The 13,794-nt window shown below is 43.5% G+C and overlaps 1 protein-coding gene across 5 annotated transcripts in view; it reads right to left on the reverse strand.

Annotated features, from left to right (window-relative positions):
* The window catches only part of FAT2 (FAT atypical cadherin 2), a 111,539-nt gene that overhangs the window by 9,779 nt on the left and 87,966 nt on the right, over positions 1-13,794 (reverse strand). For 4 of the 5 annotated variants that reach the window (XM_043987581.1, XM_043987580.1, XM_043987585.1 and 1 more), the window contains 5 exons: positions 12,997-13,134; positions 12,422-12,565; positions 10,507-10,704; positions 5,088-5,898; positions 2,738-2,883 (listed from right to left, as the gene is read on the reverse strand). In XM_043987581.1, coding sequence (XP_043843516.1) covers positions 2,738-2,883; positions 5,088-5,898; positions 10,507-10,704; positions 12,422-12,565; positions 12,997-13,134 — 1,437 coding nt within the window. The remainder of the gene's footprint in view (positions 1-2,737; positions 2,884-5,087; positions 5,899-10,506; positions 10,705-12,421; positions 12,566-12,996; positions 13,135-13,794) is intronic. The other variant, XM_043987583.1, reaches the window with a different exon arrangement.

Here is a 13,794-nt window from a genome sequence, read left to right on the forward strand (position 1 = left end):
TAGTAAACTAATTAATTATTGGAAAAACTTTTCTCCATTCACACGGACAAAAAATGAAGCATATTTTTTTAGTTTTTTATATGCAAATGAACATATCCATAGAGTTGGTCTACCAATCTAATATCTTAGAGGAGTGAGGCCTACAAGAAGGCTTGAACCACATTTGAGAAATTATACATCAGTGGCCACAAGGACTCTGCTGCTGCACATGCCCAACCCTTTAAGCCCAGTGGTCTCCTGCTGGCATTATCTATAAGGCTGTGAATCACAGAAGACTGCAATTTCTGAAGCATCAAAATTACAAGTAACCCAGAGGGTTTTGGAATGATGCATGGTGCGTGTGAACAGGCCATGGTATATCACACATAAAGGACAGTCAAAAAAAAAAAGATATCATTATCCAGGACATGTGTAATCAGAAAAGGAGGTAGGTTAGTTATATAACAAAAATGAGTCAAAAAGAGTTGGACAGCCCAAGTTCCTGGCTTCACAGAGGAACCAGAAAAGGGCTTCTAATATAATAAGTGGATTTTCTGGGGAAGATTTTATGGAAAGATATAGACAAGAACTAAACAGGATGAGAAGAGTGTAGCAATTTGCAATCTGTACTGGTGTAGGCAGTAACCACACATTGGAAGTCATGGATTTCTTCAAAGTAATAATAAAAGTATAATACTTAATACTTTTCAAAACACTCACACATGTCATCTCCTTTGATCCATATAACAGTTTGGGGAGAGAATCAGGGCAGTGATTATTACACCCATTTTACAGATGGGAAATCTGAGGCCCAGAGAGAAATGACAGGCCCAAAGTCACACATCAAATGAGTAGCAGAACAAGAGGTAGAACTCAGGTTTCCTGATTCTAATCCAGGCCTCCTTCCACTGTACCACATTTCTTCCTGACATAGTGCAATCCTCAAAGGGTACAGTAAATGGTGGTTGTTTTCCTTTGTGCTGGAAGAGGACCAACAGTAAATGGTAAGGGGCTATCTATGTAAGTGTGAACTCTTTTGAATGCTTGAAGCCCCAAGTTAGTCTTTGTGGAGGATTTATGGGAAGAACACGGACACAGATCATGCAAGATAAGGAAGGTGGGAAGGTGGGTTGGTTGGGATCTATGTTGGTGGAAAGAGGGGGTATCTTCAGGAGCTTTCATCTTTGGTGAGACAAGAATGTCACACATGAGACCATGAGAGAACTAGGTAAAATGGCATGGAATAGAGGGAGACAGAAAGAGCTCAAGGAGTTGGAGGGGAGTGGCGGGAGTTTTCTTGGATTGGGAAGTCTTCCTGGAGGAAGTGGCTCTGGAACCAAGCCTTAAAGGATAGATAGAATTTGAATTGGTAGAAAGAAGGATCAAGAATATATCCAATAAGAAATATAAGAAACAATATGAACAAAAAAGTTACCATCAGGCAGGGAGCTATATTGCCCATAGCCAGCAATGCCTTAATATGAAACCATTCGTTGGCTTCAGGTACCTTGAAGCATCCTGAGAGGCTAGGTCCCAGAACCCTGTGAGATACCTTGCTTGGTGGGGAGAAATGAGACAATACAAAAGATGTTCAGAAGACAGACATGGATAGGAAGTTCAAGAAAGAAGGTCTGGACTTGAGCTCTGGGCACCTAGGTTAGTCAGTAGGGGACATGGGCTCTGCCAACTCTACCTGTTTACTTAGGGCAAACCATAACCATATACTCTTTGAGGGTAAAACTGAGGTTGTTTACTGTTCCCTGTAACCAAGATACATGCCTAAGACCTCACCAGGTGCCCTGTGCAGGGTCAATAATTATTTATGGTATGAGTATCTGAGAGACAGCTAGGGGTGGACAGTAGATAGGTGCTGGGGCTGACATTAGGAAGACTTGAGTTCAAATCCAGCCTCAGACACTTAGTAGCTATATGATCCTGGGCAAATGATTTAACTCCGTTTACCTCAATTTCCTCATCTGTAAAATGAGCTGGGAAAGGAAATGGCAAACCACTCCAATATCTTTGCCAAGAAAACCCCATGAGGTCACAAAGAGTTCAGGCATGACTGAAACAACTTAATAACAACAACAAAATAATTATCTCAACTTATTTCTCCTGAGTAGGTATACAGCACAACATTATTGTTGTTGTTTGTCCTTTGTTCTTGAAGAGGACTATGACATTGGGGTGATGTCATGACTTGCAGTGATTGGATGGCTGTGCAACTTCTCCTCCAGAGCCATCTGGATCCAGTGGCAAGATATAGATCAGGACTACTGGAGATGGCCCCAAATGTTTAAGTAAATTGGGTTAAGTGACTTGCTCAGGGTCACATCTGAGGTAAAATTTGAACTCAGGTCCTCCCAACTTCAGGGCCAGTACTCCATCCACTGTGCCACCTAGCTGCCCCACAGTACAAAGTAGGTACAGCACAAAGAACCCTATACTGGGAGATAGACGATCTCTGTTCAAGTCTTAGCTCTGTGACCCTCTGGCAGTCCCTGGACATGTCACTTAATTTCTCTGGGCCTCAGTTTCCTTCTCCGCATGATAAGTTGTTGAACAAGATAATGTTGGGGCCACCTGCCAGCCCTGTTACTGTAATCTGAATCCCTTCCACTTTCCATTCTAAAGTTCCCTCTAACGCTCACATCCTATCCAGCTCTAAAAACCTTCATAAGGCTCTCTTCCCCAGGAAGCAGATAGCCAGGAAGGACAGGCCCCTCCTCCCCCTACCTCCAGGAAGATCAGCCCTTACCTGCAGGAAGGCCACTGTGGACCAGTTGAGGAAGAGCAATGAAGTATGAGGCTGCTGGGTTTTCAGCTGGAGACGGATGCGCCAGTCCTGGGCAAAACGGTGTTGGTAGCGCACAGAGCTCTGACTGCCAAACCTGGTGGCCGTGTCTGCAACAACAAGTTTTATTACCTTAATCCCAGTCGAGTGAGTCAGGACTTCTTCTCTCTCCTCAGGGAAGTAGGGACCCCTGGTAGCTCAAGGCTTTCTCTGGGCCAGAGTTAGAGCTCCCACTAGAGCCAGGGTTAAGCAAAGACATGGACCAATGCTCAATGAGGGGCTGTTTGAGGGGCATTTCTTAGCAAGTCTTCAGGACAAGGGATGGGGGTCAGTCAGGGTCCATGGTTAGAGAGAAGTAACTATTCCATACTGGCATTAAACTGGCCTTTTCTACCGAGAAAAATGTGTCTACTTGCTGCCTCCACTGCCTTATCCCTCTATCCTTCCTCAGTCTCCTGCAAGTTGGCTTCCACTGCTACCACTGAACTAAAATTGCTGTCACCTATGTCCTAATCAGCAGATCCAAAGATGTTTTCTGTCCTCATCCTTCTTAACCTCTCTGTAGCCATTGGACATGATTTCCTTCCCCCCTTCTAGAAACATCACATTCTCCTGGCTCTCCTTTTGCTTCATTAACCACTCCCTCTATTTCCTTTGCTGGTTCCTCATCTCCTTCCCAACCCTTTGGAGAGGGGTCTTCTCTAATGTTCTATCCTTGGTCGTCTTCTCTTTCTCTCCACTCTCCCTGTGTGATTTCACTCCCATGGATTCAATTTCATATAGATGGAGATAATTCCTAAAGCTATATCTTCACCCTCTCCCCAGAGCTCCAGGACCATATTTCCAATTACCCACTAGATATCTTCATTGGCACTTAAACCTCAACATGTCCCAAATGGAACTATTCATCTTTCCCCATTCACAACACCTACCCTTCCTCCTAACTTCTCTATTTTTGCTTATGTCACCATCATCTTCCCAGTCACCCAGATTTATAATTTTGGATCCATCACTGACCCCTTTCTCTTCCTCACACCCCTTCCCTCATGTCCCATTCAATCTGTTACCATTTCTACCCCTGGCACAATATCTCTTCATGCTAGGAATAGGGGAAGCAAAGATGTTTTTGGACATGATGAGTTTGAAATGTCAATGGGATATATCCAGCAAGGTTTTTAGCTGTTAATGGGGTGGGGGAGAGTAGAGTTCAGGAAAGAAATTAGGACTGAATATGTTGATTTGGAAATTATCTGCGTAGAGTTCATTAAACCCATGGGGGCACCAAGGAAAAGAGTGAGAAGTAGGAGGTCTGAGACACAGCTTCGGGGACGTCCAAAGAGGGAGACTGATGATTCAGCAAAGGAAACTGAGGGGGAATGGTCAGAGAAGTAGGGGAGGAGGGAACCAGGAGAAAGGAGTGTCATGGAAGCTGAGGGGAGGAAAGAGTATCTAGGAAGGAGTGGGTGACAATGTCAGAAGTTGCAGAGGTCAAGAGGGATGGGGGATGATGAGCTTGAGCACTGAAGAAACAATTGGCAGCCTTGGTGAGGACAGTTTGAGTAGAGTACCAGACGGTCATGCTTTCTATCCATCCCCCAAATTCCCCACGTCCATGCCTTTCCTCACACTGCTCCCTCTCCCTGGAATGCCCTTTGCCCCATTCTTTGCTTTTTCAGTTTCTATCCATCCTTAAAAGCCCCCCTTTAGCAAAGTGGCCTAATGGTAACAGCCTTTCCCTTCTTAGTCTAGACCTCACATAGTGCCATGATCTCACTTTTCTAATATAATTGTTTCATTATCCTCTTTGTGTGTATCATAGCCACCAACCAGAACTTAAACTTGCATTAGGGCAGGGACTCTAAGCTTTGTCTCTCTTCCAGTATCCATCTCAGTGCTTTACCTGTAAGAGGAATTAAATAAATATCTATCCAGTTGACATGGATTCAATTCAATTAACACTGTTGTCTAGGGGCAGCTAGGCGGTGCAGTTGATAAAGCACCAGCCCTGGATTCAGGAGGACCTGAGTTCAAATCTGACCTCAGACACTTGACACTTACTAGCTGTGTGACCTTGGGCAAGTCACTTAATCCTCATAGCCCCATTTAAAAAAAAGTATCTGAGACAAAAAAAGTTTAAGACCTCCTAGTCTAGTAAAATTATTAAAATTACCCATAGAACACTGTTGTCTAACCGCTACAATGTAGGTGCAACAACCAGAATGTCATGGGATTAATATTAATGACTGACTGGGATTTAATCCTGGGAAATTAGGCCAGCTCCAGCCTTGCCCCAAGGACAAGGTGGTTTTCTCACCATTGCAAGAGCAGTTCAGTCTCAGGCTGTACTTAGGAGTCAGGATACTAATTCTGGCGGTGCTGTAGGTGGACATGGCTCCCGAATCCAGTTGAAGAGTCTCTGTGCAGATGTGTTCCTGGCAGCCTGGGCCCTGGCAAAGCACCACAGGAGTCACTTTGGTCATGTGGATTCCCACAGAGTGCTCCATCTCTTTGGCCCGGCGGGCAATGGAATCTGCAAGGCTTCGGGGTTCATGGAAAAAGCCAGGGGCCTCCTCAAAAGCGAGGAGAAGGTCTATTCCCACTGCATCTTCTGTAGGCTGCAGGCTGACAAGGTAGATGTGCTGACGCTCAAAACCCAGGGTGCTGCCCAGGAACCTCTGGAGGTTGCGCCAATGGTCACCCACAAACTCCTCTGGAGAGAGTTGATGAAACTGCAGTAGAATAGTCTGTGCCTGGGCTTCTGGAGATGCATGCCACACATAGACTTGGACTCCAGTCAAGGCCACAAAGGTCCCATCACTGACATTGATGTTGAGAATATAGTGGCCATGGGGCAGCCCCTCACTGGCAATGATCTTGCCATCAGCAATACCCACTGAAAAGTAGCCACGGGTGGGCTTTTTCTCCATTAACCTGTACGTTAGAATGTCACGGGGATCCCGGTCAGTGGCATGGATCTTCCCTACCACGCCTCCCTGAAATGTCTGCTCCCCTGTAGTGATGAAGATCTCTAGGGGAAGGGCAGAAGGTGGGTACTGGCTCTGCTCTGTGACTTGGGCATTGACAAAAGCTGAAGAAGAGAGGGGAGGAACTCCACTGTCTGATACCTGTCAAGGAAGACCAACCACACTCATTAGGAATGAATCTGATGGATGCAATGGATACAGAGAAGCATGGGAAGACTTATATGAAAGGATGCAAAACGGTGTAACCAGAGCCAAGTAACAATATGCACGATGCCTACAGGGATGTAAATGGAGAGAACAGCAGCAAAACTGAAACTGGAAGCTATTAAATGATCAAGTTTGTCCAAAAAGAAGAGACATAGGAAGACAGCTCTCTCCTTTCTTTGGAGAGATGGAAAACTCTGCAGAATACCAGACTTTTTGAAGTGTTGATTCATTTTGCTGAACTGTTGGAGTTCTTTTTCCCCCTCTTTTTAAATTCTTTTTTATGAGATGGTTCTCTTAGAAGGAAAAAGACAATGGGAAATATGAGTTGTGTCAATAGAAAATATATGAATACAATTTTATTTACCATTTCAAGAAAACAGCCAATACTTCCTGAATATCCAAGTACTTTTGTTCTATGCTAGCACAGACACAACGATAAAAATGTAGTCCCTGCTCTCACACAATCCCTCAATGTCTTCTACTGAGGTGATTTCCTTCTCCATCCATTTCTGCAATGTAGGAGCATGGATCCAACTTTGATCTCATCATCTCTTAGAACTGTATATGCCTCTTCCCAGATACAGAAGTTTAGATCTCTTGCCACAACTTCCTTTCTATCCATCTACTTAATTCACTTGTCTCCCTATTCATTCCTGGCCCCATGGTCCACCTAGTCTCACTAGTGACTACAATCCCATGTCTTCTGTCTTCTGTCTTCTGTGACTCCTCATTTCTGAGTATCCCCCTCTTCACACACCAATGTCCATTTCTCTTCTCCTGCTCACATGCTACTGAACATTGATGTATCCATCAATGAAAAATGCCTTCCCTTGATTCTTCTGTTTCATCTAACTACTATACCATCATCTCCCACTTTACTTCTTGAAAATATTATCTATGCCTTTCTTTCCATACCACCCACTCCTGCCTCAGTTCTTATAACCTAGCTCCCTTTAATTAGATATCCCTCTGTGACATCAGATATTGCTGACTACCTCTCCTATTGACTTCTCTCTTGTCTTCAAAGATACCACCACACTCTCCTGATTATCCACATATCCCTAAATGCTCCTTTAATTTTCTTTTCTTGGCTCCTTCTATTCTTAATCTCTTAATGTGAGTGCTTCTCAAAGTTCTATCCTTGCCCCCCTTCTTCTCCCCTCTGCGCTCTCTCTTCTATATGGAGTCTTGACCCCATGATCTGCCTCTTTGATCTCACTTTGCAGCTTCTGTAGCTACTACCCTAGAATCCTTTCCTTCCTTGACCTCCTTTCATCTACCACCACCACCCCTCGCCGCTTCCCCCACCCAGATTCAACTACAACTATTGTGCAGGTGACTCATAAAATCTAGATCCCTGGCTAAGACCTCTCTTTCTCAGCTCTGGACCTACATCTCCAGTTCCCTACAAGTCATCCCTACTTGAATATTTCACCAGCACCTCAATTCAATGTCTAGCAGCAGGCTTACTCCCTCCCCACAAAACCTGCTCTTGCTTCAAACTTTACTACATCTGCAAGTGTAACCACCCTTACTGTTCATAGCCTTGGGTTATCTTTGTCTCTTCCTTCTCCTTTATCATATGCTGTCAGTTACCATAGCCAGTCATTTCTGTATAGAATCTATCTCCTCCTAAACTATTGCATTAGATTCCTAACATTTTTTAATTCCTTAAATGTTTTTATTATGAATTTAATGAATAATATAAAGGAAATATTTTTCCTATACAAAGGCAAACAGAAAAGAGGATTATCTGTCATTTACAACTTGATTTTTTGAGTATATAATACATTTAACATACTACGTTTTTTGCAGGGCAATGAGGGTTAAATGACTTACCCAGGGTCACACTGCTAGTAAGTGTCAAGTGTCTGATGTTGGATTTGAACTCAGGTCCTCCTGAATCCAGGTCCAGAGTTTTATCCACTGTGCCATCTAGCCGCCCCCTATTTAACATACTACTTTCAAAGCTGTCCTGCTTATTTGTGTTTCGATAACCCTTTTTCTTTCTTTCTTTTTCTTTCTTTCTTTTTTTGGAGGGGACGGAGAGAAACATGATTATCCTTAGCTCCCCTTTTCCCTCCCAAATCTTTTCTCTCTCCCCAACAGTAACAAATACAATTCTTGTAAGAAAAAAGAAACAAAACAAAACAAGAAAACAAGTATAGTCAGGCAAAACAAATCCACATATTTGGCTTGGCCTAAAATGTATGTCTCATTGTGGATTTGAGTCCAGCAACTCTGTGTTTGGAGATGGGGAGCATGCTTCATCATCACTCCTCTGGAGCTGGGGTTCATCATTGCATTGAGCAAAGGTCTTATGTCTTTCAAAGTTTTTTACCTTACATTGTTATTGCCTAGTCCTTTTCATTTCCACACTCTCTCCAGTCCAATTTATTTCACAGCATGATCAGACTAATCTATCTTGTGCCATTTCTTGGCTCAAAAAAATTCAATGGCTTCCTATTCCTACCAAATAAAAGCTCTCAAACTGCTTTGCCTGGCATTGGAAGACATTCACAATTGAGAGTCACCCTCCCTTTTAGCCTTATCTCTACCTTTAAGTGATAGTCTTGTTTTTACCTTTCAAACATTCTACAATCAAGCCGAACTACTTTCTGTCCCTTGACCATCTCTCCTCAATTTTTGCTCATGCTATACCCCAAACCTGGAGTTTCTTCCCTGTCCCTCTTTTTAAAAAAATTTAACCTAATTTTATTCATGCTTGCTTTGAGATGGGAACTAGATAATTCAGTAAAAACAAGCAGTAAAAAACAAAAATGTCTTACCATATACAACATTTAACCTACAATAATGATATACCTTAATTATATCCACGCACACAAGTCTAACATTTCAATTTCTAAAAATAATAAACACAAGAAGACTTCTAGAAGCATTTTATAATAAAATAATTTCTAATTTTTTGTAGCACCCCCAAAAATACAAATTCCTATACAGTGTCCCTCTTTTTTTTGTTGAATTCCTACCCATTCTTTAAAGCCCAACTCAAAAGCCACCTCCTTTACAAAGCCTTCTTTGATTCCCCTGATCCATGATGTCCCTTCATATTTGAGTCTCTGATAGCACTTTATTTTGTTCCTCTCAAATAAATTTATCATGTATTAATATATTAGGTTTACCTGTATCTTTACTCATCTTTCCCTACTTTCTCCTTCCCTTGTGTCCAAAGAGAAGAAGGCATTATTGTGGACCTCCAGGTAAGGGAGGGGCTTTGGATCCTTGAGCACATGGGCCTGTTTTTGCTTTTCTTCTTGTGGTGTCTATCCTTTCCTACCCTTAGGTGGAGTATTGGAAATAGAATAGCCTCGTGAGATTTAAAAAGTCGGCAGTCCAGGGGTCTGAAAACAGGAGTCCATGATAAAGCAGCCTCACCAACACAGCCGCAAAGACCCAGCCCGGCATTTGATGGACCCCACAGCCAAGATGCCTGGTTCTAGAAGAGGAAGCAGCTCTTCCTTAGCATCTGATAAAATGCAGCATCCAGAAATGAACTGTGTGGGGGTGTGTTCGATAGAGTATCTGCCTATTCTTCACAGGGACTGGGGTGCTAGGGGGAGGGAATATTGGTGCTTCTGTTCTTGCTATATCTTCTTTTTAAATTTTTTTTTTAAGTGAAGCAATTGGGGTTAAGTGACTTGCCCAGGGTCACACAGCTAGTAAGTGTTAAGTGTCTGAGGCCAGATTTGAACTCAGGTACTCCTGACTCCAGGGCTGGTGCTCTATCCACTGCACCACCTAGCTGCCCCGCTATATCTTCTTAATAAATATCCTTTTTTAATAGCCAAAAATAAGTCCTCTTCTGGAATCTCATGCTGTGGACATAACCCTGGGCTCTCAAAGGTTATGCTCTCAATGCAAACTATGGAAGTTAAACTGGAAAAGCTTTGGTTATGGTCTATTGCCTGACTACATCTTTGTTTTCTTAGTCTAGCTAAATTTGGAGGCTACAGAATAGCAAATTCTTCAACCCTAACAATGCCTGAAGACTATTGTAGTTGTAGTGGGTTTACAATCGGCCTTGGTATACCTTCATCAACAAACTCACAGATCTCTTAAGTACTGACATTAAAATACAGTTTCTATGTATGTCTTATCCCATTACTAGACTGGAAATTCTGAGATGATGGGCTTGGCCTAGATGATACCTAAAGCCTCTTCTAAGTCTAAATCCTAAATCCTTCTACATGTGGGGAGGACACAACTGGATGACTGTATCCAGTTCTGAGGAATACATTTCACCAGCAAACTGGGATATGTCAAGAGAGTTGCCAGGATGATGAAGGGATACAGCACCACACTCTATGAGGGAAGGAGGGATTTCATTTATTCAGACCACAGCAGGCAAAAAATAGGAGCAAGGAGGGAGAATGCAGGGAGGAAGAATTCCGCTTCGTGTACTAACCATTAGATCTGTCCAAAAGAGGGATGGGCTCCATTACGACATTAAGAAACTGTAAGGACTGTTCTCACGGACACAGACAGACATACAGACAGACACAGATCTAAGGGGACTCTCACCTGGATCTGAAGCAGATACTGCTCTTTGAATCTTCGGTTCAAAGCTGCTGCTGTCACTAGCCAACCATCCTCTGTGACCCGGAAGGCAGAACCGTCATTGCCCTCAATGATATGGAATGAGTATGGTGGCCCATTCTTTGGGGAGTCTCGGTCACTTAGGATCAGCTCCAGAACTCTGCTGCCAAGTGGAACATTCTCCTGAGATAGTAGAAGACATTCAGTTAAGAGAGTGGGGCTTCTTTGTAAAGGAGCCTTCCCTTTTTGAGCCCCAGTTTCCACTTAGACACTAAGCCCTACCCCCTGACTGCCCCCATCACAAGGATCCTGAAAGGGACAATGAGTTTATGACTACTAGAAGCTCAAAGAGTATTTTTAAATAAAATAAGATAAAATCAACCAATATTTATATGATGCTTATTGTATGTACAGTTCAAGCTGTTGGGGAGACTTGGAAATTTAAGGTATAAGGAAGACTTGGGGACATGATCATTATATTCTTAAAGAATGGCCAATAGAATTAATAATACTTTGTACCTATCATAGAAACTTGAAGGTGTCTTAGAAGTCAAAAAGAATCTGCTTCCTTATTTTACAAGGAAGGTCCAGAGAGGGAGGTGACTTACCAGAGATAGTACAAAGATTAATTGGGTTGGTGGGGGTAGGGGGAGGTTTACACCAAGTCTCATCTCCCTAGTCAGGGCTCTTCCCGTTGTCCCACCCCACCTCTTTATAACTCTTTGTTTTACAATTTGAAAGTACAAAGTACTTGCACATTCATTATTTCATTTGATCATCATATTAGTTCTTAGTTTTTAATCAACATTTTCTAGATAAGAAAACTTAGACCCAGAGAGGGTCTCACAGTTATTAATTATCATGTATGAGTTATTACATAGTAATTACTGGCTGTGTGATCATGGGCAAGTCACTTAACCCTCTTTATCTCAGTTTCCTCTTCTGTAAAATGAGCTGGAGAAGACAATGACAGACCACTCTAGATCTTTTCCAAGAAAACCCCAAATGGGGTCACAGAGAGTCAGATATGACTGAACAAACACATTTGGGCAGGCCACATCTGGATGATTGTATCCAGTTCTAAGGACCACATTTCACTGACAAACTGGGATATGTAGAGAGAAGGATGGCTGGGATGATGAAGGGGTGTGACACCAACCAGCTGAAGGAACTGAGTTACCCTTAAGAGAAGAAAACTCAAGGGGAACATTATCCCTGCCTTAAGTTATCTAAAGACCTGTCATGTGAAGGAAGGATTCCATTTATTCTAATCCCAGAAGACAAAAAGTAGAAGCAATAGGTGAGAATGCAGAGAGGCAGAATTCAGCTTCTTATACTAACAACTGTTGTTCGTGTTTTTCCTTCATTCTCGAAGAGGACCATGACATCAGAGAGGTGATGTCATGACCTGCAGTGAACTGGATTTAAGTGAGGCAGGGCTGTGCAAAATCACCAACCTCACTCTCTCCTCCAGAGCCATCTAGATCCTGTGGCAAGATATATGTTAGGATGACTGGAGATGGCTCCAGATGTTTGAGGCAAGTGGGATCAAGTGACTTGCCCAGGGTCACATAGCTAGTGTCTGAGGTGAGATTTGAACTCAGATTCTTCCAACTTCAGGGCCAAGTGCTCTATCCACTGCACCATCTAGCTGCCCCATACTAACAATTAGATCTGTCCAAAAGAGGATTGGGACATGAGGAAGCAATAGTAAACTCCCACTTCTGGAAGTCTTATAGGAAGACCTGGACATACTGGAGAAACTCTAAGGGATTGATTCCTGCTTCAGGTCAGGAAGGGTTAGAAGAGATGACCTCAGAGAAACCTTCTAGCTCTGAGATCACAGGAGATGAGGTGAGTGGGGCCCTGGGCTCGGGGTAACCCAGAAGCTCATCCTTACCTGCACCACGATGCTATAGTTGAGTTGGAAGAAGCGCGGGGGGTTATCATTGACATCCACCACTTGTATGTCCACTTCCACATCCTGGTACAGTGCCGGCTGCCCGCTGTCAGTGGCCCGAAGTGTCAGGGAGTAGCTAGAAGTCTGGCCCAATGCAGGTATGGGTAGGGGACATTAGCCGGGGGATATAAGCCCTGCTAAGTGCTCTTTGTTTTTTAAAAAAAAAAAGGATATAACTGTCTACAGTGGGGATCAGCTTCTGGGACGTTAGTGCTGGGCGGACTCCCAGAACCAAAACCCAGAGCACTTGGTGTGTGGGGCTTCCTTAGGCCCATTTGGTGATTCCACCAAAGGACAGAACTCCCTAGAGATCATTTAGCCTATCTCCCTGCATCCACATCAGCATTGCTAACAGGCATGATGATGAATTGAGAATGGCCATGATGTTACCCTCTGGTCAAGGAACAGAGGCATTGGCCTTGCTCCAGATATTTGTATGGCCCAGCCCGGAATGTGTGATGTTAATTTCTCTTTGTCAGTTTCCCCAAAGGGTTCATTGCATTTGTGTGACTCACCTCCTCCCAGTCCAGATGCTTGGCAATTTGGAGCTCGCCCTTGTCAGGATGGACAGTGAAGTGGCCCGATAGATCCCCTGCCACCAGACTGTAGGTAATGGCGCTGTTTAGGGGTCCATCCCCATCAGTTGCTGACACCTGTAAGAAGGAAATGACTTCTTGGGAGGGAAGAGACTGACCACTTTCCACTTCCTCAGTTTCCTCACCTGTAAAATGGGGATCACAACAGTACCTACCTCATAGAGTTGTGAGGGTAGAATAAACAAATATTTGTAAAGCACTTAAGAGCTCCTGGCAGATAACGCAAGAATATTTATTCCTTCCCCTTCTCCCTTCCCAAGCCTGCCATGGAAACTAGGCTAGTTCTTCCCTCAAAGGCAGTAAAGCTGTTTCTGAAACTCAATTGGTTTGGTGTTCTAGGGCTCAAGCCCGTCACATCGCTTCCCAGCTACACCGGGCATCAAAAGTCTATCCCAGAGAAGTTAATGTCCTTCAGGTCTGATGGATGTTTTCATGGCTGTGTGAGTCAGTATGACTTTCTAACCAAACAAGTTTCCATATGGAGATGAGTAGGGTTGAGTATCCTTGGTGGGGACCCTCTCCATTCGATGGATAGATAAACACCTTTTTTTTTTTTTTTACCAGTCACACGGTCTATAAATGGTTCATTTCATTCCAGTCCCTGAACCTCAAGTACTAAATAGGCCTGAGACAGGCACAGCCTAAAAAAACAAGTGAGTCTTCCCAGCATGGTGAAGCTCAGGGCTAGACTGGGCTCCATTCTTTCGTTATAAGGGA

The sequence above is a fragment of the Dromiciops gliroides genome, chromosome 2, assembly GCF_019393635.1.
Source record: "Dromiciops gliroides isolate mDroGli1 chromosome 2, mDroGli1.pri, whole genome shotgun sequence".
Lineage (NCBI taxonomy): Eukaryota > Metazoa > Chordata > Mammalia > Microbiotheria > Microbiotheriidae > Dromiciops > Dromiciops gliroides.